The sequence below is a fragment of the Vombatus ursinus genome, unplaced genomic scaffold (genome assembly GCF_900497805.2).
Source record: "Vombatus ursinus unplaced genomic scaffold, bare-nosed wombat genome assembly UNPS02014792.1, whole genome shotgun sequence".
Lineage (NCBI taxonomy): Eukaryota > Metazoa > Chordata > Mammalia > Diprotodontia > Vombatidae > Vombatus > Vombatus ursinus.
Genome location: NW_020954570.1, coordinates 8,981,338 through 9,008,788, shown reverse-complemented (window position 1 = coordinate 9,008,788; position 27,451 = coordinate 8,981,338). Strand labels below are relative to the sequence as shown.

General features: G+C 36.6%; 1 protein-coding gene across 1 annotated transcript in view; it reads right to left on the bottom strand.

Annotated features, from left to right (window-relative positions):
• Positions 1-27,451, bottom strand: part of MAN2A1 (mannosidase alpha class 2A member 1) — a 200,723-nt gene that overhangs the window by 114,936 nt on the left and 58,336 nt on the right. Inside the window, exons 5-6 of the mRNA XM_027869175.1 lie at positions 7,154-7,281; positions 1,467-1,640 (exon numbers count right to left, since the gene is read on the bottom strand). Coding sequence (XP_027724976.1) covers positions 1,467-1,640; positions 7,154-7,281 — 302 coding nt within the window. The remainder of the gene's footprint in view (positions 1-1,466; positions 1,641-7,153; positions 7,282-27,451) is intronic.

Here is a 27,451-nt window from a genome sequence, read left to right as displayed (position 1 = left end):
TAACAGAAGAAAGACACTAGAATTAAGAGGGGTTAGGAAAGGCTTCTTGCATATTAGGACATAAAGGAAGTCAGTGAAGGTGGTAGGCAAAGAGGAAGAGGGAAAGCATTCTAGGCAGGAGGGACAGCCAGAAAAAAAATCCCAGAGCCAAGAGATGGAGTGACTTGTGTATATAAAAGTAAGGAGGCCAGTGTCATTGAATGAAAGGGTACATGGCAGAAAATAAGGTGTAAAAATACTGGAAAGGTGGGAAGGGGGTTAGATTAGGAAGGGCTTTGAACAACAAAGGGTTTTTTATTTGATATTGGACGTGACAGGAAACCAATGGAATTTATTGAGTGAGGAGTGGAGAAGATGTGGTCAGACCAGTGCCACAGGAAAGTCATTTTGCTGGCTGGGTGGAGGAAGGATCAGAAGAGAGAGGCTGACCAACTAGCAGGCTATTAAAGTAATCAAAGTATGGTGTGCTGAGGTCCTCCACTAGAGTGGTGGCACTGTCAGAAAAGAAAAGGGGGCATATATGAAAGATTGTAAAGTAAAATAGGCCTTGACAACAGCTTCACTGTGGTGGGGAAGGGAAAGAGGGGGAAGATAAGTGAGGATGACTCTTAGGCTATGAGCTTGAGGGTCGGAGGATAGTGTTGCCCTCTTATATATGGAAAGGAGAAGGGGTTGGAGGAGAGTTTAGGGGGGGGAAAGATAATAAGTTCTGCTTTGGACATAGTTTAAGATGTTTACTGCTGGATATCCAGTTAGAGATGTCTGAAAGGTAGCTGGAGATGGGAGACTGGATGTCAGCGGAGAGATTCCAGTTCAATAATTCTCTCAGAAAAGTATGGATAGCTTTTTATTGGTAAGATTCCTTACTAGTGCAGCAAGGGGGAAAAAATGAAAAAAAATCTTGCAGAATTACAAAGTGTTTCAGAGTCTACACAAGACAATTTGCTTGATGTAATGGCATTTGGTAACTAAATCACAATTATAATATCAAAGCCTATATATTCAAGAAATCCAAAGGCAACAAATATTTGATGAAAATGCTTCAAAACAAGATAATATTTGATTTGTTCTGATAACCTACTTCATTGGTAAGCAAATGCTTCACATTTTATTAATAGTGTATCGTTCTGAGAATTTATTTGTAAAATATTATTACTTTTTATTTACGTATTACCTCTGCATAGAAAACAAAGGTGCTAAAGTTGTACATTTCTATCTTGGGTCTATAATCAATTTTTTAAATGTCTCTAAGATTGTAACATCATGTATTATCAACATATAGAGTCACATGTGCATATCTTAACACTGATTTTTTTGATAGGTGCTTTTAATCTTTAAATAAAAATTTAAAAAAAAACTCTTCAAACTTGAAAAATATTATCCAAACCCTCATATCAAGTACAACATTACTTTATCAGGTGCTGACTTGATAAAGTAGAATCTTCATTTTTGATAACTGTACATACCCCAATTTTGTCTCCAATAAAATTCTAGTGACTTTGTGGTTGCAAAGTACTTTTTAACTGAATAATGAACTCTCTGGATAAGCATACTGGAAAATCCAGTGCGTTTCAGAAGATATGCCATTGTTGGTGAATGTCCAAATGGATCAACAGCCCAGCCTGACCTAGGTTTCACTCCTATTGAAAAAAACAGTTAAAATTAATATCTTCTAAAAAACATTGGTAAATTAGATAAAATATATAGTATTAGTTAAAACATATATATGGGAGTGAGAACTAAAATATCACAATGCTAGCATAGCACCTGCTTTCTTCTTCTGAGTATGAGAGATAAGCCAACCCACATAATCTCTTAACCCTTGCCCAACAGCCCCCAGCTTACTTTTCCATTTTCTAGTAAGATATATTTTAATATTCAAAGCACAATGTCAAGGCAGATGAAAGCTCACTGAAATTAATACAGAAAACAGTAGTTTTAAGACTAGACAATGAAGTGACAATTTTGTTATATCTCTGCCTTCCCAATGCCGTACTTATTTACATTTCATAGTTTAGAAATTCAGTTTTAAGTAATAGCATGTAACAAAGTCCATGAAGTCAACCTTTCTACACTTAGATGCTTCACATTAAAAGAAGATATTTAGGCTGCCTCCTCTACTTTTCTAATAGTTCACATGTTCTCACATTTAAAAGAAAACAGGCAGAATAGCTGATAAAAATTTGTAAAGCATCCCACTTTACACAGTTCTATTTTACTATTCACTATTGATCCTATTTTACTAAATTTTCTCAATAAAGCATTTCTACATCACATGTGAAAATATCCATTAATCCACAATGAAATATTATTGTAATACACAAAATTTCAATTAACCTCAAAACAAAGAGATATCAATGTTTTATTGATAGCAGCATATTTCTAAGGAATGAACATGATTGTAGGATCACAGATTTAGAGTTGGAAAGAATATTAAGAGCCATCAATTCCAATCTTGTCATTTTCCTGGTAAAGAAATTGAGGTTGAGAAGGTTTAAGTGACTTGACCAGGGTACTACAAAGAGTAAATGACACAACTACAATCATAAGAGAGAACAACAGCATCTGGATATATTTAAGCTGCTTCAAAGATGAAGCTTCTAAAGATTGGAATAATAATACACAACAGATACATGTAATGTGTAACAGATTCAAAATTATATATGTGTTGTCTCTCTCCAACAGAGGAATAGAGTCTCTGCCCCAACTTGAGGGCAGAGGCTATTTTGTTTTTGCCCATGATATATCCCCATGGAAACGTGCATGTTTTCTTTTTTTCAGTAGTTTCAGTTATGTTGAAGTTTTCTTGGCAAAGATACAAGGAGTGGTTTGCCATTTCATTCTTTGCTTTTACAGATGAGGAAACTGAGGCAAACAGGGTTAAGTGACTTCACCAGGATCAGACAGCTAGTGTCAGAGGCTGAATTTATTTGAACTCAGGAAAATGAGTCTTCCTGAGTCCAGGCTTGGCACTGCATCCACTGTAACACCTAGCTGCCCGTATGAGATTATGAACTGGATCCTCTCCAGAGAGTTGCCTACCATGCAGCTCTCAAGATACATGGCAGCAGTAACAGTAAAAGGGTGGAGATATATCCCTCCTTGGACTCATTTGATCCACATGACATCGATGGAGGAGCAATTGGTCTTGGTCTTTGCAGACAGGATCTTTAAGGCTCTCATCGCCTCCAGATTCAGAACAGGAGGCAAAAGCCAGATGAGGACACTCGGAGCCACACTGTAAATCACTGCTGGAAGGGATGATTCATCCTTATCTTTCTTCGCCTTTTGTGGATTAACTCCTTAAGAAAAATGTATAGAACTAGTGCTTCCATTTTCTCTCATCTCACTATCTTCTTAACTCTCTAAAATCTGGCCTCTAACCTCATCATTCAAATGAAACTGCTCTTTCCAAAGTTACCAATGATCTCTTAATTGCCAAACCTCGTAGTTATTTCTCATTTCTCTATAGCTTCTGATACTATTGATCACCCTTCTTCTCCTTGATAATTTTTTTCTCTAGGTGTCTTCCCTGCCACTCTCTGTTTCTGTGTCATACCTGCCAAACATATACATGCTGTTTCCCCCATTAGAATGTACCCTCTTTAAGCACAGAGACTATTTTACCTTTTTCTTTGTATCCCTGATGCCTCGCACACTATGTAATACATAGTAGGTGCTTAATAAATGGTTCCTGAAAAACTACCGATTAAGAGATTGGATTTAGGTGGCCCCTAAAACTTCTCAAGGTCCCTTCCATCTATTGTTCTGCAATTATGGTTGAAAATTAAAAAGCTTTTGCATGAGCAAAATCAGTGCAGCTAGGTTAAGAAAGGAAACTATAAGCTAAGGAAAGACCTTTGTTGCAAATACTTATTTAAAGGTGTAAGATCCAAGATATATAGGAAATACAAATATAACAGATTAAAACATCATTAAGACTTGAGATAGTCTATCTTAAACCTGAAACCATGACTTTTGGGACTCCTTGTACAAGACCACAGTCATGACCCCAGCCTAGGACAAGAGCTCAGTAAACTCCAATCATTCCCTCCATTACCTTCAGGATCAAATATCAACTAATCTTGTCTACCATTTTAAACTTTTCACAACCTTACCCCCTCCTATCTTCTTGCTCTTCTGTTGTCTTTCTCTTCACATAATCAACAATCCATCTGTGTTGGCCTCCTCAAATATGACACACCCTTTCCCCTCTGAAAGGCTATTTACTGGCTGCCTCATACACCTGGAATGCTCTGCCTCTCACTTCCCTGGCTTTCTTCAACACCGAGCTCAAATCTCACCTTCTGTTGGAGATACTTCCTACTCTGATTCTAGAGCCTTCCTTTATTCTGAAACTGCCTTCCATCTATACGGCAATAATCCTGAATGCACAGTTGTATATATCCTGCTTGTCCACAGTTATCATCCTACCTGTCCATTAGACTATGAGCTTTTGAGGGAAAGGAATGTATTTTTGTCTTTCTTTGTATTCCAAGTGCTTAGCACAGTGTCCAGTACATAGTGAGCACTTTAAGAAGTATCTGTTGACTGACTGAAGCAAAACAAAAGTATGTTCACAGACACTAAAAGTCCTGCAACCTCATCAAGATGTGTATTACGAATGTTAAAGACTGTGCTGCATCCAAGCCTGCCTATTCGGCAAAACTCTTACCCAACTTCTCCCGTAAGTTAACCACAGAAAGTTCACCCAAAATGCTAGAATCAACTTTCTCTTGACTTTGCAAGGATACCAGGTAACTCAAGTACACAAGATGTCCATTGGGGGCAGCTAGGTGGCACAGTGGATAGAGCTCTAGTCTTGGAGTCAGGAGGACCTGAGTTCAAATCCAGCCTCTGACACTTACTGGCTGTGTGACCCTGGGCAAGTCACTTAACCCCAATTGCCTCACCAAAAAACAAAACAAAACAAAAAAATAAGCTATTAGTTATCCTTCACATTCACCCTGGACCTATTTTGTTTTTTCAGTCACAAATTTCTTTGATGATACTACTTCTTCATATATTTTTGTTCATTATGTATTTCAGTTCCACCACATTTCTCTGGGTAATCTTCAAATTAATTCTTTGTGACTACTGCTCTATCAAACACCACCAAAAGAATACTAGCATAGAAAACTGAGGCTTGGTTTCAGAGAGAAACCTGGGGTCATTAAAAAGAACTACAATTTCCTAAAGGTAACCCAGCACTCTCTCCTCTTATTCAATTCTGAGTTCATCTCCTTGTGCCCTTTCAGTGTTTATCCAACAAACACACACACACACACACACACACACACACACACACACCCCTACTCACAATGCACAAACACTATGACTGTCCACCCAACTACTCATATTCCCAACAACAGGAATTCTTCATCCACTTCGCTTTTTCTGTGTGTACAGCACTCTTGTGTGATTTGATCCAAAATGCTCTGTGGCTTTTCAGGGCTTGATGCAATCAGCACAAGGCTATCCACAAAACAGAACATAACAATGATTTCAACATCTATACTAAATCTCTCCTCAATTTGGTAGATGTGTTGGATCTCCTCCATAAGTGGGGAACATATTTGGCAAGAATGTGTCTCTCTGTTTTATACCTCGGGGGATGTGGTTATCAAAAATATCTATTATTCTATCCTTTAAAGAATCATAATCTTGACATATGCATTAGCAATACCTTACTCAAGGAGCATCAGGAAAAAGGCATTTTGTTCTTCCAAATCAAATGTGTTAAAATCAACAAATAAAAAGTACATAAAGACCTTGAGATCTCTACATTTTTCAGTCAATAGAAAAGACTTTGAGGATGGAAAAAAATGTCATCTACTAAGGAATACTGCATAAGAACACCTGCCTGTTCTCTTCTAATAATCAAGGATGGCTTTAGTGTACATGTATAGTATTTTAATAAAAATTTCATGTAGGTGGGAGACTAGGCACAAAGTTCAATAATAATGTATTAATGAGTGGTTTTATTAATAATTATGTTAATATAATCAACATTAATATAATGATAATAAGAGGTTTTTTCTGTGCATTGAGTTTTTTTTCCTTTTACCTTGGGAATTCATTAAGAAGCAGCACTTCTTAAACTGTGTGACCCACAATTTAAGAAGCACTGAAGGGATCATAAGTGGAAAAAGTTTAAGAAGCCTTGACCTAAAGCACAGATCTCCTCTGGTTAACCTTGGTCTAACCCAATTGTTTTTCTCATCTTCGTTTTCTTTAGTGCCATTTCTGCTCCATCTAAAAGTAGTAGTTCTCAGAGTGTAAATCATGGACTACAAGACCCTTTGGAAGGTCCATGGCTGAAAACTATTTTCATTAAAAGTAAGATGTTATTTGTCTCTTACTTACCAACTATTTATCTGTATATAACTAGATTTCTTCATATACTTCAACCAAAACAACATATCACAATAAACTGAATGCAGGACCCGATATGAAAATTCACCTATATTCCATTAAGCTAGCCATTAAAGGGGTCTGCAACAATATGTAAAACAATACACCTCTGCCCACTAATTTTTATTTTGGAAATCACAGGTGTTTTCTCAATTTGTACTAATACGAAAAGGATTATTGTCATTTTAAATGAATTCATATTCTATACATTTACGTTTTAATTTCTAATCTAGTTATTATTGATAGCTATAACCCATATAAAAATAAAAAGCTTAAGAGTGTAATAAAGACCTTAGACCAAAGAGTTTGAGAATCACCAATGTAGAAGTATAATCAGGACAGTAATTTTCTTAATTGTTCAGGCATTTTCAGTCTTGTCTGACTCTTTGTAATCCCATTAGGGTTTTCTTTGTAAAGATACTGGAGTGATTTGCCATTTCCTTCTCCTGCTCATCTTACAAATGAGGAAACTGAGGCAAACAGGGTTAAGTGACTTGCCCAGGGTCACACATCTAGTAAGTGTCTGAGACCAGATTTGAACTCAAGAAAAAGCTTCCTGACTCCAGGCCTGGTGCTCTATCCACTATACCACCTAGCTGCCAGGATATTAATAATAAAGATCAAATATGGTGGTTGCACTTCCCTTTTATAGTGAAAAGTTCCTCACAAAAGTCTTTCAAGATCTTTTTTATTTTTTTATACAAAAAAAATGGCAAGGTGAAAAATATCATGTACCCACCTAGGTTTCTTTCTAGCCATTGATGTCCTTCAATAAGTTGATCAATTAATGCAAAGTAATGTGCAGATGCTTCATCAGGCATGACCCATCCACCTGTCACAATTTCGAGCTGTCCATTTGCAATTAAACTGGAAAAAAAAAAGTTTGCATTAAAAACTGCATTCAGAATTCAATGTTTGTACAATGTCAAGCATTTGTTAAGAACTTTTAATGTAATAAGCACTGCAGAAATACATAGAAAAAGGAAAAAATTCTTGCTCTCAAGGAGCTCACCCTAATTGAAAGAAGCAATACATAAAGTTTAGCTGTAGAGCAGATGGAAAGGCCCAGGAATCCTTAAGCTACTCAGTAGTTGAATGACAATGCAAGAGTTTACACAGAATAGAAGCAGGACTGGAGCTAATGACCAGAGATCCTTAAGATGCAGAGACAAAACTGATACTAAGTCCTGGAAGACCTTAGAAGGGAATGGCATGACACATAAAATGATTACGTTGTTAAGAGATTCCACTTTTCTGGATGGAACAGAGTTAGTAAATCCTACCTCATCCATCCCTGTAAGAAATAAAGGTGGGTTCTGGGTAGCATTTACTGGGGCAGGGATTCAAGAGGGAAGATAAGGAGTAGGGCTGCCTGGAAAAACTCCTTATCTTCCCTCTTCAATCAGCCCTCCTAGATATGTTCAGGGACAGACCACCAAGTGCAAGGTGGAAGGGGTGGAGGGGGGAGAGAAGAAAATGTAAGGAGAAAAGAGTGTCCCAGGTTCTTTTTTCTCTTGGGCTTCTTTGATGGGTTCTGGGATTATTCTGGAGTGAAAGATAAGGATAAAAGGAAGACAAAAGGTACAAGAGGTGGAGAACAGAAGCAGAATGCATCAAGCCTTGGAGCTGAGCACAATCCTCTCTCACCACCCTCTTCTTCACTGTAAAGAGGGAGTGGGAAGCAACAAAAGGAAAAGAGTAGAAGATAATAGGGTGGAGGAAAATAAATTAAGGATCACAACCATGATTGGGAACAGGATGAACTGATCACTCTGACAGAAGAGTGGCTTAGAAAGCAGAAGTCAACACATTAACAGTATCATTTACACACATCTGCCTGGATCAACTGTGTAAGACTTGGCTACTTTGATCAAGAAAATGATTTAAGATAATTCTGAAGACCCATGATGAAAAATGCAATCTACCTCCAAAGAACTGATAAACTCTGAATGAAGACTGAAACATGCTTTTTAAATTATCTTTATTTTTATTGTTTTATTTTGTATTTCCTTTTATGTGGCCAATACGGAAATAAATTCTATGACTTCATATGTATAATCCTAACAAATTGCTTATCTTCTGGGGGGGGGTAGGGCAGGAAAGAGAGAATTTGGAACTCTAAATTTTAAAAATTTTTTTTCATGTAATTAAGAAAGCTTTAATAAAATAAGAACAATTTGAAAAAACATGAAAAAAGATTCATAGAGTTAAAATAAGGGGATGGAGGCAAAATCTATTATGCTCCTACTGAATGCCTAAAGGTAAGGGTAGCAATCATGATCTGAGAAAAAAAAAACAAAAAAAAAACCACATTAAAAGAAATAAATAGCAAAACTACATTTCACTCAGTGGTACCACAAATAATGAATTAAAAGCAATACTAAAAACATTATGCATCAGTTAACTTAGCATTCTAAATACTTAAATACTAAATATATTACAGGGAGAAATAAACTGTAAAACTATAATACAAAAGGATCTCAATGCACTCACTTCAGACCTATACAAATTTAAACCCCCCAAAAAAATATGCCCCCCCAAAAAGAATTTTAGAGAGGTTGGATATAATAGATCATTAATAATTACTTAACAGGTAACAGAAAGGAGAATACATATTCATCAGTTATGGAAAGAACCTTTATAAAACTTAACCAAACCAATTTTTACACAAACACAAAAAATCAGAAATGTCAACCACATCTTTTATTGATGACAAAGCATCTTTCTATAATAGTGTATTCCTTTTACTATCCCTTCTCTTTTCACTCTTAAAACCCTCAGAACAAAATCAATATAGCCACAGGACCTTCATTTTACTTAACTCCCTTAATATCCTTTGAACATATCCCTCCAATTAGAATGCTACCAAAACATCATTCATCTTCTTCCCATAAGTCAAATGTTTCTCTTTCTACATTTTGCTAGACTCTCAATTTTCATATCAAATTTCCTACTCAGCTCTGGTCTTTTCATCAATAATGCCTGAAACTCATCTATTCCAATAAAGGGAACATTTTCCCCCATGGAGGATATATCCAAGCTTTGCATGGCAAACTATTACTGGTTGTAAGCCTCTTTTTTTTTTTTTTAATCTTTTGGAATATGGTATTCCAAGATCTCCTCTAGTTTTGGTAAAAGCTGTCAGGTCTTTGTGATTCAGACTGTTCCTTAGTACTTGAACTGTGTATGTGTGGATGCAGCAGTTCTTGTTTACTTGTGTTTTTAAACATAGAAGCTCAAGATGTTGGCTATCACATTCCTAGGACATTTCCTTTTGGGAGGTGACCAGAGGATTTTTTTTTCCTATGTTTACTTAGGCTTCTGATCCCTTGGTAAACTAGTTCTACTTGTTAGTTCCCTCTTCTCTCAAGTCCCTTGCCCCTTTTTATCCTATTAGAGCATTTGCCTGTCAAAACTGAGATTTGAATTACTTCTACCATCTGCTGCCTTCATTCCTATATGTGGCTGAACAAAGCCAGAAAAAATCTCAAATCTTTGTTAATCAATCTTGCTGTTGTTCATTTCTTCAGCTATATCTGACTCCTCATGACCCACAGACTATATCATGCCAGGCCCTTCTATCCTCAACTATCTCCCAAAGTCTATCCAAGTTCATGTCTGGTGCTTCCATGACACTATCTATCCATCTTGTCCTCTGCCTTCCTTTTCTCATTTTGCTTTCAATCTTTCACATCAGGGTCTTTCCTAATGAATCCTGTCATCTCCTTATGTAGCCAAAGTATTTCAGCTTTATTATTTCTCCTTCCAATGAGTAGTCTGAATTTCTTTAAGAACTAACTGATTTGACTGGGTCTGCTACAAATTTATGTTATATAATCTAATCTGGACTCTCACTAAGGCAAGGCAATCTTTTTACACTTCAACAAATGACTATCCCACACTCAACAAAGTGGTTTTCCCCAAACCTTTTCTTTCCTCCTCAAACTTCTCATAACTGCCCTATCTACTCTCTCAGCTGAGAACTTTGCCTCATATTTCACTGAAAAAAAATAACACCATTTGTGGAGAACTCCCTCTTTACATCACTCAGATGCCTTCCACTACTATTTCTCAAAGCTATTTGTCCAGTTCTAATTTCTCTATCTTCAGTCTTCATGCCCAAAACTGAAATCATTATCTTTTCCAAAAAACCTTCTAATTTCCTACCTTCTCAACTGTTGTTGAAGGTACCATTGTGCTATTGGTCACCTAGCTTACAAATTAGGTGTCACCCTTGACTTATCTCTTTCCTCAGATCCAATCAGGTATAAATCTTATAAATTTTAACTTCATAACAACTGTTATGATGAAAGACAAATGATGAGTATTCCTGACTCCAGGCCCATCACCCTATCCACAGAGCAACCTAGCTGCCCCATGTGTGAAATACTTAATTTATTATCTATGGTGCCTTTAAATACAATGTAATTTCCTTGTTTTTCACTTTTAACCATATCTATTTTCACTCATGTCTTACCTGTGATTACCACCTCTGCTTTTCTGGAGTCACCTGGAGCACAATCATTCTACTCCAGCATCTCATTTTCACTCTGTAACACTCGTTACAAGAAATACAATTTGAATACAATTTTTAGATTATGTTTTCTAATTCACTGTGCTATCCACTCCTGTTTTATGAGTGAATTTGTTCCATTCACATTAACAGTTAGGATTGTCCATTGTGAGTTTTTTTCCCCTTTTTCACATACACTTAGGTTGTCTTCTCTTAACCCTCCACTTCTCCATTTACAAAGAAAAATAAACTGGAGAAAGCAAGGAAATGAGATTACACTAGTAAACAATAATTAGAGAGCTCCTACACTGTCACCCTTTAATGCTTTCACTATCATTTTTAAGAATTTCCTTTGTAATTATCTCCTTCTTTTCCCTTACATTCCTCTCTTCTACTCCCTGTCCCAAAATATTTCCCAGCACTCTATAAGGTACTTCAACACCAAGTTCTTAGTATAAGTATGTACTTTCTACCTTCTTTTGCTTGGTTTAGATAAAACTGAGGTTCATAAAAGTCTATCTTCCCCAACTCCCATCTCCCATGTATATATATCCATCTCCTTCTTCTGATAAAATCCTAATTATGTGAAATAATGAGGTCATCAAACTCCTTTTATTTCTTCTCTATTTTTAACTCCTTACTTTCTCAAAGAAAACCAAAAAGCATAAAGCCACACAAATTCCCAGAATTTGTCTTTCTTTGTTCACTCGAAGATAGTGGGATATAAGTGTATGTATGTATACACACACACACACACACACGCATACATACATCTAGAGAAAGACACATGGATATATGACATAAAGATCTCTTCTCCTCTTACTATTATTAAACATAATTATCACTTATCCCATTCAAACTACTTAAATGAATTTATTTCATTTGCTTTTTTCTTCTCACTTGCTTTTACATTTCAAAGATTCTTAGCAGGAATATTTCTAAGTTCCCTACTCTATTAAAGATTCTTTTTTTAAAATTTAGGATTATATGTAATTTTGCAAAATAAGTTATTCTAGGTAACCCATTTCTCTTGATTTTTGGCAAGTCTTATTTGTAGATTTTCTTTTTTTTCTACTAATATATAATACTGTGTGATGCTTTGCTGACTATGGTACCTTTATATTTGATTTGTTTTCTTTCTTTTTTTTCCTAGTTGCTTCTTGTTTTGACCAGGAAGCTATGAATTTAGGCTAAGATTTTCAAGGTATATTCAAATTTGGAAATTCTTTACGGGAGTGACCTGTGGATTCTATTGTCATTTTGCCTTCTACTTCATTCCATTCCCTCTCCTCCAAGAGATTCCCCCATTTATCATCCTCACTCTGTCACTTATTTTCAGTCTCAGCCTACAAATGACCATGTTCTCCTATCCTGAAAAACTAACTTAATCCTTCCATTCTCAATTACTATCATCTCTTCTGCCATTTGTAGCCAAACTCCTCAAAAAGGCAATTTGTAATAAGTGGATCCACCTTCTCTCTTCACAATCTCTTCCTAACCCCTTAAAATAGGACTTCTAACCTTATCATTCCACAAAAAATGCTCTTGTCAAAGTTACTAAAGATCTCTTACTTGAGAAATCCAACAGCCTTTTCTCAATCCTCATTTTCCTGGACCTCTCTGCAGTGTCTGACACTGCTGATTAATCACTCCTCCTAGACACTGTCTTCATGTTTTTAGGATACCACACTCTCCTGATTTTCTTTGTCCCTTTTGCTGAATCTTCCTTCAGATCATGCCCTGTAACCATTATGCCCCCAAGGTTATGTCCTGAGCCATCTTCCAAACTACTTCATTTGTTAATCTCATCAGACCCTATGGAATTAATTACAATTTCTAAGCCAATGGTTCTGAAATCTCCTTATCCTGCCCAAATCCTTTGCTGACATCAAATCTAATTATCTCCAATAGCTTCAAAGACATCCTAGTCCGGTAGAAATCAACCTCAATATGCCCGAAACAGAATTCATTATCTTTCTTTTTTTAATTTAATCTTGTTTATTTTATTACATTTTAAGTTCTACACTGTCTCACTCCTTCCTCAACCTGCACTAGAGAAGGCCACCATTTGACACAGATAGACAGATCTATGCATACACACATACACAAACACACACATAAAACCATACTACATATAAACCATTTGACACAGATTTAGAAATATATGTAAAACCATACTATGCATACTTCTGTGTATCAACTCTGTCTCTGAAGGTGGATAGCATCTTTCATAGGTCATTTGTAATTGATTTGACTATTTATAATACTCAGAATAACTTAATCATTTTTAGTTATTCTTCAAACAATATTGCACTTACTGTACATAATGTTCTCTTGGTTCTGCTCATTTCACTTTTCATTATTCCATGGAAGTCTTTCCATGTTTTTCTAAAAATCAACCAGCTCATCATTTTTTATAGCACAGTAGCATTCCTTCAAAATTACATGCCACAAATTTTGCCATTCCCCAACTGGGGACATTGCCTTAATTTCCAGTTCTTTGTCATCACAAAGAGAGTTGCTATAAATATTTTAGGACATCTAGGTTCTCTTCCTTCTCCTCTTGGGAAACAGATCCAATAGTGGTATTGCTGTGTCAAAGGGTATACACAGTTTTATAACTCTTTTGGCATAATTTCGGATAGCTCTCTAAAATGTTTGGATCAGTTCATAGTTCCACCAACAATGTATTAGTGTACCAATTTTTCCACATCCCCTCCAATATCTATCATTTCCCCTTCTATCATTTTAGCCAATCTGAAAGGCGTGAGATATCTCAAAGTTGTTTAATTTGCATTTCTCTAATAAATAATGACTTAGAACTTTTTGTTCATATGACTATACACAGCTTTGATTTCTTCATCAAAAAACTGTCATCAATTATAAAAACTATTCATAATGACCAGGTTGAATTTATACCAAAAATGCAAAAATAGGTGAAGAAGGAATCCTACAAAAATTCTTTTTTAAACATGGTTTTGATACCTAAACCAATGAGAGCAAAAACAGAAAAAGAAAACGATAGACCAATTTTCCTAATGAAAACTGATGCCAAAAAAAAAATTTTTTTATACTACCGAAGAGATTAAGCAACATATCACAAAGATCATGTACTACGACCAGGTGTTATTTATTCCAGGAATACAGGGCTGGTTCACTAGTGGGAAAACTAAAGTGTAATTTGCCATATCAATAATGAAAGCAACAATTATCATATCATTGTATTGATAAATACAGAAAAGGCTTGACACAATATAACAAGCATTTCTATGAAAAACACTAGAAGTATAGGAATAAACGGAGCTTTTCTTAGTGATAAAACCAAGAGCAACCATTATTTATAATGGGGATAAACTAGAAGCTTTCCCAGTGACATCAGGAATAAAGCAAGGAAGTCCATTTATCACCACTATTATTCAATATTGTACTAGAAAAGCTAGCTATAGCAATTAGACAGGAAAAAGAAATTGAAAGAATAAGAATAGGCATGAGGAAGCAAAATTATCACTTTCTGCAGATGGTATGATGGTATACTTAGAGAACCCTAAATAACCAACTAAAAAAACAGCTGAAACATTAATTTTAGTAAAGTTGCAAGATATAAAAGAAGTCTACATAAATCAGCAGGATTTCTATATACTACCAACAAAAAACTGCAAGAAGAGATTTCTAGCAGGTGAAATTATATTTCAAATACTCTGCTGACAATATAAAATTCTTGGCTGTCTACCTGTGAAGACAAACCCAGGAACCATGTGAACAAAATTGCAAAAACTTTTCACATAAATAATGACAGAACTAAAAAAAATTCATTGCTCATGAGAAGGCTGAACCAATACAAAAAAATGGTAATTCTACCTAAAAATTAACTTACTTACTCAGTGCCACATGCCATACTAATCAAACTACCAAAGAATTATTTTATAGAGCTAAAAAACATCATGACAAAATTCATCTAGAAAAACAAAGTTTTCCTGCTAGGAAAATTAAAAAGCAGTATGGCAGAAACTAGGCATAGACCAATATCTCACTCTGTATACCACCTCACATATATACCAATATCTCATCTTGTATACAGTCAAAATGGATACATAATTTAGACAAAGTGAGATATCTGCAAATTAATGTAGCATGGGAAAATTTACCTGTCAGACCTATGGAAAAGGGAAGAGTTCATGACCAAACAATAAAAAGAGAGGATCATGGGAAGGAAAATGAATAACTCTGATATCAAATTAAAAAGGTTTCGCAAAACAAAAGCAATGTAGCCAAAATTATAAGAAAAGCCTGAAACTGTGGGAAAAATTTTACCTCAAGTGTCTCTGATAAAATCCTCATTTCTCAAATGAGCCACATTTATAAAAATTAAGAGTCATTCCCCAATTGGTAAAAGGATGTGAACAGGCCAGTTTTTAGAATTAAAAAAAAAAAAGATATAAACAGGCACATAAAAAAAAAGTTCTAAATCACTACTGATTAGAGAAATGAAAATCAAAATAACTCTGAGATACCAACTCACACCTATCAAATTGGCTAACATGACAGATAAGCAAAAAGACAATGTTGGAGAAGATATGGAAAAATAGGGACACTAATGCATTGTTAGTGGAGTTGTGAACTGGTCCAATCATTCTGGAGAGAGAACTATGCCCAGAAGGCAATCAAACTGTGCACATCTTTTGACCCACTACTATCACAAAATCTGAATCTCAAAAAAATCAAAGGAAAAGGACCTCTACATACAAAACTATTTATAGCAGCTCTTTTTATGGTGGCAAACAATAGCAGCTTGAGGGGATGCCCATCAACTGGAGAATGGCAGAACAAGTTATGGCATATCAATGTGATAGAATACTATTGTGCTATAAAAAATGATGGATAGTTTCAAAAAAAACCTGGGAAGAACTGATGCAAAGTGAAATGAGCAAAACCAAGAGATCACTGTACAAAGCAACAGCAGTACCATAATGATGATCAACTGTGAAAGACTTGGCTATTCCAATCAATACAATGATCCCAGACAATTGCAAAGGACCTATGACGAAAAATGTTATTTACCTCTAGAGAACTTAAGAACTCAGAGTACAGATTGAAATAGAATTTCTTCACTTTATTTTTCTTGCTGTTTTTTTTAACAACATGGCTAACATGGAAAATGTTTTGTACAACTTTAACATGTATAACTGATACACTGCTTTCCTTCTCAATTGGTAGGACAAGGGCTAGATGGAAGGAGAGAATTTGCAACTCAAAATTTCTAAAAAATAAACATTAAAAATATTTTTTAAAAAAATCTAAAACTAAAAATCAATTTTAAATGGCCTCATATAAGCAGTTCAGAGTTTGCATTTTATTCACTAGGTAGCAATGAAGGTGTCTGAGAGAAGAAGAATATTATATTTTGAATGATTTTTGGTAGAAAGTCCCATTTGACGGATTATCACTTTGTCCTCAAAACTAGTTCCTTCTTTTGACTTCCTTTATTAATGGTATATCCTGGGGGGGGGGGGGGCCAGGGACCTGAGACCTTGAGGCCATATGTAGCTTTCTAGGTCTTTCTGTGCGGTCTTTTGATGGAGTCCACATTTCACAGAACAAATACTTTTTATTAAGGGGATTTGTTCTGTGAAGTTTGGATTCAAACAGCCTCACCTGGGGACCTAGAGGGCCATATGAGGCCTTGAGGCTGCAGGTTCCCCACCCATTATTCATCCTCTCACTCTATAACTCAGGTGGGAAACTTGAGCTATTGTGACATCTTCTTTGCTTTCCATCCCACATCCAATCAATTGTTCCAGTCTTCTGGGTTTTTCATTGGAATTGGCTCTCACATCTTTTGCTTCTTTTTACTGCCACCAGAGTTGAGACCCTGACTTTCCCCAAGCTTGAATTATAGCCAACACCCCCTATTTTCTTTCACCTCTTATGTTTCCTGACCACTTTCACCAGATAAATCCTCCTAAGAAACACCTGTGATTTTCCTCTCTCAGAGACCTTCACTGCTACCTAGTGAATAACTGTAATAAATAATACTGCTCTATCAAACAAAATTTTGCTTTAGCAGCTCAGGAATTTTTTGCAAAGCATATTTCAAAAGAGATTAAAACCATTCAAAATATGTTCATTTTCATTAAAAGCTTCAACCCATAAAGTCTGCTTTTAAAAGGGTTGGCCAAGACTCACAAATTACAGTTAACCCCATGTGATGTTCTGACCACTTCGCCAATAACATTTGAGCTGAGGCCTTCCAGATCTATAAAATGAGACCAAAGGCTGCCAAATGCCCAGCCCATAATAATCTTTTAGAATCAATGAGAGCGGGCCAGTTGGGTCTATAGCTTCTTTTTGGTCCCCGAACCAATTTCTATTTCCATTTCATGATGGTTTGTAAAAAGACTACTTCTGCCTTTTTACATTTGTTGATAACTGTGCCCTACTACAATTTTGGTAAAACATTTTATAATTTTGTTAAAAGTTCCACGTGGCAGAGAAATATGCATACTCTATTGCTGTCTCCTTTAAAAGACTCCATATGTATTTTATCTCTGATTTCTTTGGAAATTTATTCAGTTCCATATTTCTCTTTTTGTTTATCTTTCTGTTAGACCTATTCAAAACTAAAAGAGGAATAATGGAGTTTCCTGTCACTACTGAGTTACAAATCTATGGCTTCTTGAAGCCCTGATAATATTTCTTTTATGAATGTGGATGCTAAAGCATTTGGAACATCTAAGTTTATTACTGATGTTTGTTGTCTATGAATATATCAGTATGATTCAGTTTCCTTATCTATCACTTTTTATGTTGTGAATGTTTTGCTTTGTCTGACAGTATGACTCTGATACTATGAGGGCAACTCTTTTTCGGATTCACTTGACGCATCGTAATTTAAAAAAAAAAAAAAACCCTTCCATCCCCCCCTCAGTTTTATTTTCTGGGTTTTTTTGTTGTCTTTTTTTATGTGTTTCTTATAAGCATCACATTACAGGGTTTTGTTTTCTTATCCAATCTGTCATTCTTAAGTGTTACCGGGTTGCTTGATTCATTCACGTTTAAAGTTATAAGCGGTTCATGTTTTCCTATATCTATCTCTAAAATTGGGTTTTTTCAAACTATTTTTCTTCTGCTGTAAACATAATACTAGCATCCTACATTAGTACTATAGTATGTTTTTTTAAAGTGGTCTTGGGGGCAGCTAGGTGGTGCGGTGGATTGAGCACCAGCCCTGAAATCAGGAGGACCTGAGTTCAAAGCCGGCCTCAGGTCAAACACTTGACTAGTTGTGTGACCCTGGACAAGTCACTTAACCCCAACTGCCTAAAAATAAAAAAAATTAAAAAATAAAATAAAGTGGTCCTGTTCCCACTGGCTATCTTCCCCTCATCTCTAATCTCCTCTTCTCCTTTGTTACCACTTTCTCTTTAGAATTCTGTTTATTGATTCCTCTCTCCTGCTTTTATTTGGTTATATATATAACATTATTATCTATTATGCATAATTCAATATGTATTATTATATATTATAAATACATATTATTTGGTAATACACAGAGACACACACACACATTTCCACCTCTTTTTGTCTGGTCTCTCTCTTGTCCTCTGTAATCTTCATAAAATCAAAGCTTCCCGGGTATCCAAGTCTTAGTTCTCCCTCCAGGCACTTTTTGCCAGCATTGTAGGGATTGCACAATGAAATGTGCTTGAAGGAACCATATATAAAATACAATATTTAATATGTACATATCAAATAACATAGGATCAAGAGCAAAGGTTCTTAAATAGTTATTGTGGAATAATAAGGAATAATTGTGGAATAATAATAATCATAACTTTTGGCAATCTGATAAAGACTTCAGAATAATAATTATTATTATTTATTGGTCCCTTCTCAGAATAATATTTCAAATGCATAAAATGCATAGGATTACAAAGAAAAGAACTATATTGAATTATAATTATCGAAAGATGTTTTAAAATATAATTTTCAAGATTTCTGGGAGTCAAGGTAGGAGAATAAGCAGGAAATGGCCTGAACTCTCCCAAATTCACTTCCATCAACTATAAAATAGTACCTCAAAATAAATTCTGGAAAGGTAGAACCAACCAAAAAAACTGGGTGAAATAAATTTCCAGTCCAAGACAACTTTGAAGGAAGGCATGAAAGGACTGTCTCACTTGTGTAAAAAAGCAGCACAGTCTAAGGTAGGCAATGCCCTGGCGAGCCAGCAGCAAACACTGCCTCAAGAAGCCAGGAGGAGGCACTAAGCTCCAGTGAAGGTCAGTGACCAAAACCAGTCCTCCTTCTCTACAAGCCAAAATGGAGCAGCAAGCAAGCAACCAGGACCCCTCCCCCACCCCCCAAGCCCCAGTACAGCACCAGGACCCTCCAGCAGGCACCAGCATAGTACCAAGCAAAAGGCCAAGCCCCTTACCCCTGTATCTGCAGCACAACACCAGGCAAATGGCCTGGCCCCAGGCTAGGACCAGGCCCCACCACAGGTGAGATATAATACCAGGCACCCTCTCCCAAGGTCCCCACCTCCAGCCCCCCCCTCCTCCAATTAAGGGCCCCAGGGCAACTCTAGGCAAGATGCCAAGCACTCCTGGCTCTAAAGCCCCTGTAGTCCCTACACAACAGCAGGCTAGCAGCCAGAACCTGCAGTCCCTAGCACAAGAAGGTTGGGACAATGCCCCCTCTACCCTAGGAGCAGAGCTCAACTTCAACAAAAATGTGCTCGAAAAGATGAGCAAAAAACAGAACATGATTATATAAAGTTATCATGGTGACAAGATCAAAACAAACTCAGAAGAGGTCAATAATATTAAAACACCTACATTCAAAGCCTCAAACTAAAATGAGACTTGCACTCAGGCCCAAAAAGAACTGGAAAAGTTCAAAAAGGACTTCAAAAATCAGGGAAGTAGGAGAAAAATTAGAAAAAGAAACTAAAATTATGCAAGAAAATCATGAAAAAAGAGGCAACTTGTTAAAAGAACCACCAAAAAAATGGAAAAAGATATATAAAATTATACTGAAGAAAACAATTTCTTAAAAAGTAGAATTGGGAACAGGTGGGGGGTGGAGCCAAGATGGCGGAGTGAAAGCAGTGACTCGCTTGAGCTCTCCCCCAAACCCCTCCAAATACCTAAAAAAAATGGCTCTAAACAAATTCTAAAGCAGCAGAACTCACAAAAAGACAGAGTGAAACAAATTTCCAGCCGTAGACAACCTGGATGGTTGATTGGAAAGGTATATTGCACTAGGCTGGGAGAGGAGCGCAATTCGGCATGGGCGTGCAGGCCACAGCGAACCTAGAGCAGGCCTCTGAGGACTGAATCCTGGGCAGCTGTGGCGGTTTCCAGACTTCTCAACCAATGAATACCAAAGACAACTTGGAAGGTCAGTGGGAAAAGTATGTGACTGTGGTGAGAGAGAAGCTAGGTCTCAGTCGCAAGTCCGGGGCAGCAGCAGCCTCCTGAGCTTCCGGCTCACAGACTGAGGGAGAATCAAGTGGATGATCAGAGGGACATTGCAGGGATCTCTTTGCCAGTGCTGAGGCATTTGGAATCTCTTGCTTTGCCCATACTTGGATCTGGGTCACAGTTCTAAGTGGTGGTCCTGGGGAGAGGAGGAGTGCTGGAGTGGTGGAGCTTGTTGCGGCTGCAAAGAGGAAACACCTCACTCCTTATCATACCACCTTGGAAGAACTGAAAATTTACAGGTCCCTAGAAGTAGCTCTGAAAACAGCTGTACAACCTCCTGAAGCGTGAGACAGTACATTCTCCACATTGGAAGCAGACTCTTACCTTAAGAGTTTAAAACTCAACTAATTGGCTGGGATCATGAGCAAACCTCCCAAAAAGAGTCAGACTATATTATCTTACTTTGGTGACAAAGAAGATCAAAACATACAACCAGAAGAAGACAACAAAGTCAAAGCTCCTACATCCAAAGCCTCCTAGAAAAATATGAATCAGTCCCAGGCCTTGGAAGAGCTCAGAAGGGATTTTGAGAAGCAAGTAAGAGAAGTACAGGAAAAACTGGGAAAAGAAATGACAGAGATGCAAGAAAATCATGAAAAACAAGTCAACAGCTTGCTAAAGGAAACTCAAGAAAAACTGCCCTGACATTTTAGAACCAGAGGGCAAAATAGAAATTGAAAGAATATACTGATATCCTCCTGAAAGAGATCCCCAAAGGAAAACTCCAAGGGCTACTGTAGCCAAATTCCAGACTTCCCAGGTGAAGGAGAAAAATATTAGAAGCAGTCAGAAAGAAACAATTCAAGTATTGTGGAAACACAATCAGGATAACACAAGATTTAGCAGCTTCTACATTAAGGGACCGCAGAGAATGGAATATAATATTCCAGAGGGCAAAGGAGATAGGATTACAACCAAGAATCACCCACCCAGCAAAACTGAGTATAATCCTTCAGGGGAAAAAAATGATAATTCTGTGAAATTGAGGACTTTCAAGCCTTCTTTTTGAAAAGACCAGAGTTGAATAGAAAATTTGCCTTTCAAATACAAGACTCAAGTGGAACGTGAAGAGGTAAACAGGAAAGAGAAATCATAAGAGACTTATTAATGTTGAACTGTTTACATTCCTGCATGGAAAGATGATATTTATAACTCATGAGACCTTTGTCTCTTTAGAGCAGTTGGAAGGAAAAAATTACATGTATGTATATAGGTAGATAGATACAGGGCACAGGGTGAGTTGAAGATGAAGGGGTGATATCTGGAGAATCAAATTAAGGGGTGAGAGAGCATTATACTAGGAGAAGGAGAAAGGGAGAGGTAGAACAGGGTAAATTATCTCACAAAAAACAGAAAAGAAACGGCTCTTAGAGTGGAGGGGAAACAGGCGAAAGTAAGAGGGAATGAGTGAAACTCAACCTTATAGGATTTGACTTAAGGAGGGAATAACGTACACACTCAATTGGGTATGGAAATCTGTCTTACCCTACAGGAAAATGGGGGGGACGACAAGAGAGCAGGGAGATGATAGAGTGGAGGGCAAATTGGGAAAGGGGGTAATCAGAAGGGACAGGATCAAAAGAAAGAATAGAATAAATGGGGGGGTGGCAGGATAGGATTATGGGAAAGAGAGTTAGTTTTTCACAGCATGTCTACTATGGAAGTGTTTTGCATAACTCCATATGTATAACCCATATTGAATTGCTTGCCTTTTCAATGAGGGTGAGTGGGGAGGGAGGAAGGGAGAAAATTTGGAACCCAAAGTTTTAAAAACACATGTTTAAAAAAAATGTTTTCACATGCAACTGGGAAATAAGAATTACAGGAAATGGGGTACAGAAATCTATCCTGCCCTACAGGAAAACAGAAGGGGAAAGGGATAAGAGAAGGGGGGAGAAATAGAAGGGAGGGCAGACTAAGGGAAGGGGTATTCAGAATGCATGCCATCTTGAGCTGGGGGGAGGGGGGAGATGGGGTGAAAATTTGGAACTCAAAATCGTGTGGAAATAAATGCTGAAAACTAAAAATAAATGAATTTATTAAAAAAAAAAGAAAAACAAAACAAAAAAAAAAAAGTAGAATTGGCCAAATGGAAAAGGAGGCAAAACAGCTAACTGAAGAATATAATTTCTTAAAAATTAGAACTGGACAAGAGGAAGCTAATGACTCCATGAAACCTCAAGAATCAATAAAACAAAATCAAAATAATGAAAAAATAAAAGAAAATGTAATTATTAGATTACCTGAAAGTCATGATCAAAAAAAGGATCTGGATATAATACTTCAAGATATTATCAAAGTAAACCACCCTGAAATCCTAGAACCAGAGGGTAAAATAGACATTAAAAGAATCCACTGATCATCTCACGAAAGAGATCCGAAAATGAAAATTCCCAAGAACATTACAGCCAAATGCCAGAACTCCCAAAGCAGGGAGAAAATATTGCAAGCAGTCAGAAAAACAAACAAACAAAAAAACAATTAGAGGTACAGTATTTTTTTTTAAGGCAATTGGGGTCAAGTGACCTGCCCAGGGTCACACAGCTAGAACGTATCAAGTGTTTGGTCTGAGGCCAGATTTGAACTCAGGTCCTCCTGACTTCAGGGCCGGTGCTCAATCCACTGCGCCACCTAGCTGCCCCTACAGTAAGTATTACACAGGATTTGGCAGCTCCTACATCAAAGGATCTGAGAATATGGAATTATTTTCTGTAAAACAAAGGAGCTTGGACTACAACCAAGAATCACCTATCAGGAAAACTGGGGATAATTCTTGAGGGGGAAAAAAATGGTCAATCAATGAAATAGAGGACTTTCAAGGTTTCCTGATGAAAAGACCAGAGCTGAACAAAAAAAAAAAAAAATGATTTTCAAACACCTGACTCACGAGAAGTGTAAAAAGGAAAGGGAAAAACCCAAGAGATTCTTTAAGTCTAAACTGTTAGCATCCCTACACATGAATATGACACATGTAACTCTTTAGAACTGTATCACTACTAGTGCACTTAGTAGTATATATTGACAAAGAGAGAAGGATCAACAGGAGAAAACAGGATGGAGGGAATACAATTAGTAATGAAAACTGTGAATGTGAATGGGATGAACTGGCCCATAATATGGAAGCAAATAGTAGAGTAGATTAAAAACCAGAATTCTAGAATATGTTGTTTATAAGAAACACACTTGAAGCAGTGAGAAAACACAAAGAAACAAGCAAAATATATTATGCTTCAGCTGAAGTAAAAAAAAGGACCATAATCTCAGACAAAGAAAAAGCAAAAATAGATCTAATTAACAGGAATAAGAATGGAAATTACATCTTGCTAAAAGGTACCACAGACAATAAAGTAATATCAATACTAAACATAAACACTCCATGTAGTATATCATCCAAATTCTTAAAAAAGAAGCTAAGTGAGCTAAAGGGGGAAATAGTAAAACTATATAGTGGGGGACTTCAACTTTCCCCTCTCAGCACTAGATAAATCCAACCACAAAATAAATAAAAAGTTGAGGAGGTGAACAGAATTTTAAATATGATAGATCTCTGGAGAAAACTGAATGGAGATAGAAAAGAATATACCTTTTTCTCATGGCATCTATATAAAAATTGACCATGTATTAAAATCAAAGGCAGAAATATTATATGTATCCTTTTCAGATCATAATGCAATAAAAACTACATTCAATAAAGGTTAGTGGAAAGATAGACTAAAAATTAATTGGAAACTAAACAATCTAATCCTGAAGAATGAGTGGGTCAAAGAACAAATCACAGAAACAATTATTTCAATAAAGAGAATGACAGCAATGACACAACATACCAAAATTTATGGAATGCAGTCAGAGCAGTATTTAGGGGAAATTTTACTTCTCTAAATTCTTACATCAACAAAATAGAGAAAAGAGCAGATCAATGAGTTGGGCATGCAACTAAAGAAACTAGAAAAAGAACAAATTTAAAATCCCCAATTAAACGCCTATGAAAATGGTCTCTCAATAAAAAGAACAGAATAAAAATAAAAGGACAGTTAGTGAGGATTGATGCCTGGAGTAAAAAAAGGAGTTAAGTGAACATTGAAGAGTTCAAGTCACCTAGCTCAAAGAAACTACATTCTAAATTGGTGAAGAGGCAGATATGATTGCTGAGTTATTACCAGTAATCAGTGAAAAATACAGAGAATTTGGAAGGCTATGCAGTATTAGGAAAGGGTAAATCCTGTCCTGATTTTCAAAAAGGAAAGAAAATGGAAATGAAAAGCCAACTTATCATTAAATTAATTACTGACAGACTTCTAGAACATGTTACTGAACACTGAAAACAGATCACGTCAATCTAACTTCTTAATTTCCTGATGGGTTTTCTAAATTGTCAAATTAAGTTCATTCAGTAAAGCATTTGTTAAACACTCTCATACTTTTCTTGGGGAAAAGATGGAGAGATGTAAGCTAAACAATGGCACAGTTAGGCAAATTCAGAATTTGGTTGTGTGGCTAGAACTAAAGAGTAGCTATTAACAGGAATGTATCAACTTATAAAAAAGTTTCCAGTGAGATGCATGCTTTGGTCCTTTGCTACCAAATATAACAATGACTTAGGACTGGTTTTCAATTCTGTTCCTTATACTTACAAGCTCTGTGACCTTGGACAAGTAATTAAACATCCCTAGGTTTTCTGTCAAGTGAGAAGACTGAAGAATATGGTTTTTGAGGTTCCTTTCAATTCAAAACTGTGGCGAGACCCTACATAAACAAAGGACCTGGAACCCATGGTCCTGCCCTCCAAGCAAAGAGGAAGAGGATACTGATGAAATGAGTGTACCAGGAAAATTTAATCTTGCAGGATAATGAGATTTCCCAATGACGAATTTCCTAGGAAAGGAAGGCATGATGCAGAAGCTTAAAGAAATTCAAAAGCAGTGTAGGTGGTACAGAATGGGAGAAGGCTATGATGTGCCCCCGACCCCACCTCCTTAAACAGAAGCGCTGAAGCCCAAGGCCCAGCCCTCCATTCCAAAAGTCCAAGCAAAGGTAAAGAAAGTTCTGGTGAGATATGACTACCAGGCAGATTCAGTCCTGCATGATGAGATTTCCCAGTGATGAGTTTCTTAGGGAAGGCATGATGGAGAGGTATCCCTGTGGATAGTCAGACTTCACTGAACCAATTGTTACTACAATGGAGCTTACTCTTTATAAATAATCTCTCTTCAAATTGGATTCTGTGCTAGACTCCTCCATGATAGTGGCAAGTGGGCCTTGAATCACAAAGTCCTGAGTTCAAATTCAACCTCAGACACTTACAAGTGACCCTAGGCAAGTCATTTCACCTCTGTCTACCTCAGTTTCCTCCACTGTAAAATGAGGATAACAACAGTAACAAACTCCCAGGGTTCTTGTGAGGATCAAATGAGATAATATTTGTAAAGTGCCTGGCACTCCATAAATGTTTGTTTCCTTCCTTTTTTTCCTTCTGTCCTTGATTTTAAACACCAGAAGGGCAAAGTTCTCTCTGTTGTTACATCTTTTAAGGAATATATGATTTAGATATATGGACAGGAAACCCCTTGCTGAAGAACAATCTTGTGATTAAGTTTTTATTTACAGGATATTGCAAGACAGGAAATTCCACATAGAAATAAGAACCCTATTGAGGATAGAGGTTTCATACACTATTTACACAGTTCAAACTGTTCAAGTATGCATTAGTGCTACATTAAAAGTCACATTTAATTACGCCCAAAGGGTTATAAAGCCATGCATACCTTTGAACTAACAATACCACTACTAGGTCTGTATCCCAAAAGACAGAAAAAAGAAAAAAGAAAAGGATCTACATGTATATGGAATTGCTTGCCTTCTCAGTGTAGGGATGGGGGTGGGGAGGGAGGAAGGGAGAGAATTTGGAACTCAAGGTTTTAAAAACAAATATTAGAAGTGGATTTTACATGTAATTGGGGGAAAATAAAATACTAAATAAATTCATAAAAAATAAAATTAAACTCATATTTAAAAAAGAAGATCTTAGCAGAGAGACAGTAAGACAAAATTATACCAAGAACAAGGCATACAAGATTTGAAGATTTAACTATAAAAATCTAAAAGTTAAAGGTCCTAGGTGTGCCAAATTGAATCTGGAAGGTACAGCCATCAGACATAATCTTTAAGGGAGTATTGGTCAGTCACTGTGCTAAGCACTGGGAATACAAATGAAAAGCAAAAATATTCCCTGCCTTCAAGAAGCTGACTTCTTTTAAAAAAAAAAAAAAACAAAAATTTATCAGTCTTTTGTTTTTCACGTCACCAAAATTTCTCCCCATATTCCTCCCATTTTCTCTCCCAGAGAACCATTTTGATAACAAATAATATTTTAAAGGGGAAAAAATCAATAAAATTGATTAATACATCAAAAAAGTCTGAAAATATGTGCAAGAAGATTATGTTCTAGTGTTCTAGGGAAACAACCAATACATAAGACACTAGAAGCTACAAGGATCAGAAAAAAACTCCATTATGGTGCCAAAGCCAAGAATAAATGAGATTCTAAGAGAAAGAAGTGGACAGGCAAAGCACTCGAGGAATAAAGGATAGCTAATGCAAAGGCATGGAATCAGAAGATGGGGAATCATAAGTGAGAAACCATAAGCAGATCAGTGCTGCAGGACTAGTGTATGTGTGTAGAATAGAATGGAGTAATTTGCTAGAAGACTAGAAGAGTTGGAAGCTATTGGCTTGCAAAGAACTTTAAAAGCCAGAAAAGTTTATATTTAATCCTAGGGATAACAGGAAATCACTGGAGTTAAAAGGAGGCAGGAGTAAGGGAGAGAGGCAGTGTGACACAGTCAGACCTGGATAGAGCACTGGCCCTGAAGCTAGGAGCAGTTCAAATCTGGTCTCAGACCAAACACCTGACACTTACTAGCTGTGTGACCTTGGGCAAATCACTTAATCCCAACTGTCTTTAAAAAAAAAAAAAAAAAAAGAGAGAGAGAGAGAGAGAGAGAGAGAGAGAGAGAGAGAGAGAGAGAAAGTCTAGTTCAGT